General features: G+C 39.6%; 1 protein-coding gene across 4 annotated transcripts in view; it reads left to right on the top strand.

The window, feature by feature from the left end:
* SCAPER (S-phase cyclin A associated protein in the ER) overlaps nt 1-7,839 on the top strand; it is a 454,172-nt gene that overhangs the window by 231,423 nt on the left and 214,910 nt on the right. For all 4 annotated transcript variants that reach the window (XM_019504422.1, XM_019504423.1, XM_019504424.1 and 1 more), the window contains one exon: nt 5,818-5,944. In XM_019504422.1, coding sequence (XP_019359967.1) covers nt 5,818-5,944 — 127 coding nt within the window. The remainder of the gene's footprint in view (nt 1-5,817; nt 5,945-7,839) is intronic.

Genomic DNA, 7,839 nt, shown 5'->3' with positions numbered 1-7,839 from the left:
TGTCTAAAAAAACAATGTACGTACCTTAATTAAAAAATACTTTATTGCTAAAAAATGCTAACCATCATCTGAGCCTTCAGCGAGTCATAATCTTTTTGCTGGTGGAGGGTCTTGCCTCAATTTGTAAAAAATGCAATATCTGCGAAGCGCAATAAAGCGAAGCACAATAAAACGAGGTATGCCTGTAAATTGAAAGGAATCTTACCAAAGATTGTGAAGAACAGCCTAATCCCATTTACGAAATTATTTAACTCTTTCCTTATTTATCTTTAAACACATACTCAAATCCCAGGAATTTAAACAGGCACTGAAGTTCTTTGCTGGATTGGATGTGAATTAACATGTGTTGAAATGCTTTTTTGAATCGGGGCCTGATTTTGTGGCATCACTGAGGAAAAATTCAGTCTGTTGGGTGGAGAATAAATATATATATCGTTACTGCACTGCTCTGATTTATACTTTTTCCTCACCAAATTATGCACAGGAGAAAATATTTTATATAAAAGATCTGGATTTTATCAAAATATAAAAATCTAATATATAAATGTATGCTCTGCCTTACTTTGACATGCCAGTACATTTTATTAAAGTAATTTAGCATGGTAGCAAAATTGTCAGTAAAACTGAAAATACTTCCCTACTTTGGAAATATATTGGAATAAAGCTGAAATCTTTGTTCTTCCATAAGGGCCTAGGTGCATGTCTTCCAGTGAATGGGTGTTACCTATCACACCGGATCATTCCACTGACATTCTGTTATAATCACATTAAGGATCATAGTTAATTCTTGATGTAATCATAATCACGTAAACCATCTTAGTATCTCTCACCGTCAATGTGAAATACTTGCCACACATGGCCCTCCCTCGTATAGTAACGATTCTCCCAAATGACTCTTTCACAGGTTTGTTTTCACCAGATCCTGCTCTGCTTCTTCTCTTTCATTCATTCTCTGCCCTCCTATTTTCTGCAGTAATCCACTCTCTTTTACAGAACACATGAGAGAGGATACTATTGCAAATTATGATGTCTCCTTTCCCTGGAGGAGGAGAGGGGACCTAATTATCTTCCCATTGTAATCACCAGAGCAAAGTATTAAAACTGCATAATAAGGATAGCATTCAATAAGTGCAATTTGAAATAAGTCTGTATTAATGTGGAGAAACAGGCAATATCTTCTCGTGGGATTGTTTTTAAATACTTGATGAAAATCTGATTTTTGGCAAAGTGAAAAGAGAAATGCTCTTTAGAAGAAACTGTTTTTGGGAATCCTATACTGTGAAGTCACATCTGGCAGAGACTGTAGAAGAGTATAGAAGGAGTCTCCATCAGATGAATAAAATCACTTCATTGCCACCATCCCCTTTTAATTTGATTGTAAAAGGATTCCCAGGAATATAGGAATGGAAGGAGCCTCCCAGGCCATCAAATCCTGTCCATTACATTCAAAGGCAGTCATTTACCCAAGGATTCCCATTAGTCATCCACTTTGCATGCTCACAGAGTTACAAGGCACAAAATGAGAAACATCAAGAACAAACTACAGCATCCACAGGAAATAGTGTCCTGCCACTGCAGTGAGAGAGTAGTCAGTTAATGAATGTCAGACAATCCTAGAAAAAGGACTATGTCTATTCCACAAAGAAAAGCAAAGCCACTGTGCTCCTTGCAGTAGACCAAATTATACCTCTTAGGTACCAATTGCAGGGAAGGGAAGCTCTTTGCAGATCTGTATGGATATGGGGAACTACAGAGGTTTGGGAGCTCCCAAGATTTGTACTGCAGGAAACAGATGATTCTAAAGACACTCTGATGCTCCTGGAGCTCAACAACAGCCTAGCTTGTTTTTTTTAATCAGGAAATTGAGAGACAAAAAGTTGTTAACTTTTGAGATAAGGTTTTCTTTATGCACACATAGCAAGGGACATTACAACTGAATTACAATTTTAAAAATAATTTAAAGCATAAGGACAAAAACAAGTAAGAAAAGGTAGATAAGCATTTAATTGTACTCAAATGTACATACACTAAATATCACACTGGATAGTGCAACTCCTTTTTAGAGACTTCAATAACCTGTTTGTCAGAGAAACAGATGTAAGATGCATCATTTAATAATTTTTAATAAGTATGTCTTTTTAGTGAAAACATAGTATAGTCCTAGTACCTAGAGTGGGTAGGTATCCAGAAATATAATAAATATTATACAGACAATGCAGGAAATGTAGAAGTCATATATATTATACAAAATCCACACCTTTTTGAACTCATTCTTAATAAAGAAATGAAAGAAATTCTGCATAATCCAAGGAAAAGAAGACTAATCCATCTAATGCAGTCTAACATAAACTAAATAACACTTTTACTAAAGAAAGAGCATTTCAAAAGAAAAAAACTGGTACGAGTCAGTGCCCTCACTGAAAATACTTGAGTAAGGAGCGAACTCTGCTGTAGCAAAGGATGGTAATCTAGTTTCTCACTACTGGAACTTATGAACTTTTAATTGATGCAATATAAAGTATTTATAAAAACATACAATATTACTGAACAAGGCTACATTATGGGGGGGACACTTTGGATTTGCAGATGCCATACTGACAGGTCTTTTCAGATACGGAAGGAAAAAAGGGAACTTGTCAACAGAGCTAACAATGTAATATTATAATTATGCAGCGAGTCCTTTTTCTTGCCTTGAATAGTTTCTTGCTTAATATTTAATACTTGGACACTGATGTCTTATGGGGTAAAATACCCACACTTTCCCATCAAAAAGGATTTTTAAGATTTGCCACATGGAAAATTAAAGCTTTTCTTTTTATTTTTCCATAGGGTCCTTTCTCTCACAGCAGTAGACTCCCTTCTTTTAGTTCGTGTGGTTGGACTTGTATCTTCCTACCAGTTGAATTTGTTTCTTTGTATCCTAATTGAAGCAAACAGGTTACCATTTTGCCCTCTCCAAATTGAAAGGAGTTAGGATTCTCATGTTTCTCTCTTTTCAGTGAGGTTTTTATGGGCTTTCTTCATAGGTGCCCAGTAGGCATATTCAAGGAGATAGGATTTTTAGGTTAACAACCCTCACACATTTTCTAAGAATTCAAGTCAATAGATTGTAGCCATTATTTCTGTTGCTCAGTTATGCTATTGTTCATTTTTTGATTTGTTATTGCTTGTTGGATTTTTTTCCATCTCTATTAGTAAATTAAGCAGAAAATTCCCCAATTTTATTTTCAGCAGTGGAGTTAATAGTGCAGAAAATTTAATCCACACTTAGCATTCCTTTCACACAAAAAATTGCTAGATGGATGTCAGTAGACTCACCTGACCAAGTGGTAGGAAGTCCAAGGCTCAATGAAATCCTAAATATCTTTTTGGTTTTTACTTTATTGGGCATGTTTGTATCTTCAGGTATTATACTGATGGCTTTCAATAAATGTATTTACTTATTCACAGAAGGAAAAAGGAGTTCCCTGCTCAGGTCTTGACCCTCCAAGGGGGAGGTAGTGCTTTCCCCTGCCTTAAGGGGTGTTTAAGAGAAGGCTGTATAGGCATCTGGCTGGGACCATCTGACCCCAGCACTCTTTCCTGCGTAGGCAGGGGGTTAGACTCTGATCTGTTGAGGTCCCTTCCGACCCTAGCATCTATGAAACTATGAATTTGTTGAGAATATTTTGAAGTCTACATTCTGTTTCCCTTTTCACCGAGGTTATTAGCTATTCCTTATCCTGTCTGTCTAATGATATCATCTCCACTGTGAATGCTTCCTGGCTCTTACTTCCCTGCATATGACATTCAGATTTCTTGTGATCATATTCAAGGCCCTAAATAGCTTTTTCCTTCCATATTTATACTTGTGCCCTATCACATCAGCCTCCCTCACATACTGTGCTCTGCCAACTCATTCCCAGTATCTACATTCCCAGTATCCCAGTTCCCTTGCAATTATTTCTGCGCTTTCTTCTGTGCTACTCTGACAAATGGAATGCACGGTGGCCGGTAGGGCCACAATCCTTTCCTTATTTAAATCAACCCTAAAGGCCCTATTCTCCTATGATACATGTAGCAAACCAGCTAACTCAGGGTTAGCGACCTGTGTACTACAGGCTGGATGCGGCCCTCAGAGCCTTTGGATCTGGCCCTGATTTCAGTGGCATTCAGCAGTGCAGGGCTCTCCCTGTACTACCTCCTTGTCTACCACCTGGACCTCCAGGAGAGGGGGATTTTTGCCCATGATGTGCACAGGCTCCAGGGAAAAGGAACTTTCACCACAGCTGAGACCTGAGAGAAGAAGAGGTGGCTGGGTCTTAGTGCCTGCCTACCTATGATTCAAGCTGAGTCGTTCTGGTCCCCCTGCCGGAAGATGTTGCTGACCCCTGAGCTACATCATCTGCTATCCTGTTTCCTTTACTCTTCTCAGGAGTAAAATGCTCTTCTGTATGGAAGGAAATGATTGAATGTTGCGGTAGGAAGGAGCCAAAAAGCTACCAGAACTGAAATTGACAAGGGCAGGTGGGCTGAATTGTGGAGGTAGATGGGGCAAATTAGTTGTGCTGAACTGAAAAAAGTACAGCAGCAGTAGACAAATATGTAGCTAATATGTTTCAGGTACTTACAGTCACAGTGCCCTTAATCCCATGTTGCCTCTCTTGCCTCTTTTTTTCAGCTGTGTTTTTTTTGTTTTGGGGGATTTTTTAATTGTATGCTCTCGCACTGCACCTGTATCTTTTTTGTTTCACATTTTGGATGCAACTGTAATATATCTATTATAATTATTACCTGTAAAAAGATTGTAAGAACATAAGAACTGCCATGTGCTGGGTCATACCATAGGCCCATCTTTCCCAGTATCCTGTGTCATACAGTGACAGAGAGTAGATGCTAAAATGGAGAGTTAACTGAGTGTGACCAAGGGGGTTTTCCACTGTTCCTTTCTTACTTGCAGCCTCCAGCATTTAAGATATAGGAACTTCTGATTCAAAGGCTGTACCCTGACTCCCATGCTCAATAGCTACTGATGCCCGTTTTCTCCAAGAAATTTTTCTAGTCTTTTTTTTGAATCTGGCTAAACCATCTGCTTCCACAACATCTTGTGGCAATGAGTTTTCACACTTTAATTAGACACTGTATGAAAAGAAACTCCCTTTTGTTAGCTGTAAACTTACTACCTAGTAGTTTCATTTTGTGACCCCTCTTTCTTGTATTGAGAGAAGGTAAATAATCCCCATTTACTTTCTCTTCACCATTTGGTATTTTGTAAACCCTTAACATGTCCCCCCTCAAGTGTCTTTTTTAAACTCAATAGACCTGGCCTCTTTAGTCTCTCCTCATATTCAAGTCCCTCCACACCATTAATCATCCTTATTGCCCTTCTTTATACGCTCTGTAGTTCTTGTACATCCTTACGAGATGGGGACTAGAACTGGGAACAACATTCAAGTTGTGGACATGCCATTACTTTAATCCAGGGGTGTCAAACTCATCCCACCTCCCAGGCTAGATCCAAACTGCAAAACAAGCAGTGGTAGGGCAGGTGGCACGGTTGATGCAACCATTACTTGCCCTCCTCCAATGACATGCATTGCCAGTGGGTCTCCCTGCCTCAAAGTTCAGCGATGGGCTTTACTCTTGCTTGCTCCACCTCTGAATTCCCAGTCCCTCTAGTAGCCCTGAGAGCCACATAACAGCACTCCATAGGCTACATTTGACAACCCTGCTTTAATCAAACTGAGGTTAAAAAAGTCTTTACATAAGTAAAATTCAGTGTGCCAAGTACCTTTTTCTGTTGTGACTCATTTTATTGTTTTTTATTTAATATTGAAGGCTGCAGCGATTATCAAAAGATCTTCTAAAGCAGCTTCAAGTACAAGATAGCAGCTCATTGGCAAACAACAAGGTTTCTGCTCTAGATAGGACTTTGGGAGAGATCTCTCGTATTCTGGAAAAAGAGGTATGTAGACTACTTTGCCACAAAATGGCATTAACCTAACAGCTGACTCTGAATCCAAAAAGTATTAGACATGCTGATGAACATAGGAGTTATGTTCTTAGGGCATAGCATCATGGGTGGAGCTAGGATTTTCTAGGGGAAGGGGGGAGCTTGGGTCCCTCAGCCAGGGACAGTGGCAGGCGAGGTGGGTTACTTCTTCCAGTGCCTGCTTCCAGTCAGTGGAAATGATGGTGGAAGAACAGTAGGGAGCAGGTGCAAGAGGAGGAAACCTGTCTGTTGCTGCTGCTGTCCCCAGGAGAACCTGGCACCCCATGCAGCTGTTCCCTGCAATCTGTGGCTAGAGTGGGGCAGGAGGGATTTGGGGGCTTGTGCAGTTGGGTCAGCTGGGGTCAGAGGCAGCAATGGAAGAATTGGGGGATAAGACCGGACCACTCCTTGATCCACCCCTGCATAGCTTATATATATTCATACCTGAAGGAATTTAGGAAAAAACTTTCCATGTCTGCTCTGGAGATTCTAGCACCTTCCCCTAAAACATCTGGTACTGACTTGTCTGAGAGAGAAAACCGAATTAAAGGGATTGCTGCGCTAATTTGAATGGTATTTCTTACGTTCCTAAATAGATTTTTACATGTGAAAATGTTTCTCTTTTCTATTCAACTTGTTGGGGGAGAGGGGAAGAGTAAGGTAAAATAAATGACAGGAAATGAAGAAAAGAGTGTAAAAAAACTTAATTTGATTTTACATCATTTAAATAGTGTTCTCTACCAAAACCTGAGATGCAGAGTGTGTTTTTCTAGTTTCTTTTAATTTTGTGACAGTCTCCACCCTTTTTTAACAGATAAATTAGACTATTACTGGGTTCTCTATTCAAATGGATTGTGATGCTTTTTGATTATTAGTTGAAGATGAATATTGTTTTACTTTTGGATAGCAACAGGATTACATAAGCTTTCTGTGGTTTATCAGTAACTTTAGACATGTGTATGCTGTTACCACAAGTAAACAAAGTTTAAGCAGATGCATTCAACGTGGATTTTTTCCAGTTGCTTTTCCTGATATTTTAGAATCCTGTCAGATTTAAGTTGGAATTCAGCTGCAAGTCTTATGAACCTATATAAGTAACTTCATATCTGCCAAAGCTTATAAATAGATTGACATTTGGAATTTAGAGAAGCATAATTTTCTGTGATCTGTGTCATAAAATATAATGTTATATTATGCTGGATTGTGTGAAATCCTCCTTCACTTCATGTTCACTGAAACTCAAATACCACAGACACCATAATAAAAGTATTTAAATGCTAAAGTAAGGAAGTGTTTTCAGAATAAAGAGGCATGTTACATGTCCTCCCCATTGTGCTTGTGCATACCAGCCATGTTCACTGTGAAGGTGACACCCTATGGTGAGACTGTTGCTATTATCCATTCATTTGATCTGAAGAGAGCTGCAGCGGAGTCACTGCAGCTTCCTGATTCTGAGGCCAGTTCATGCTGGCAAAAACTATAGTGTAGATTAGTACTGGTTTGGCTGTGGTACCATTTGTGGTATTTGAATCCTGCTTCTGTTATAATCTACCCTGGCAGGTTCTGGCACCCTTTCTGCACCCCAGCTTCTGCAGCTACACCAGCGCAGAGCTTCTTCACAGCTAAGAAAATCTGACAGCTCTCTCAATGATTTACACTGCTGGGATTATCATGATCAGGGATCTGGCTTTCCCTAATAAAAAATCACAAATTCTCTGATAATGCCAAAATCCATGATTAAAATGAAAGGCTCTCCACAGCCTCCTGGCCCTGCTGGTGCCCCTCACTACCCCCTACCTCGGCTCTGCTCGTGCCCCTAACTCTTTCCCCCCACAGATCTTCCCGATCCTGCTCATGCACCTCCCTCC

Source organism: Gavialis gangeticus, unplaced genomic scaffold (assembly GCF_001723915.1).
Source record: "Gavialis gangeticus isolate Ggan-Ray unplaced genomic scaffold, GavGan_comp1, whole genome shotgun sequence".
NCBI lineage: Eukaryota > Metazoa > Chordata > Crocodylia > Gavialidae > Gavialis > Gavialis gangeticus.
This window is presented reverse-complemented; position numbering and strand designations above follow the sequence as displayed.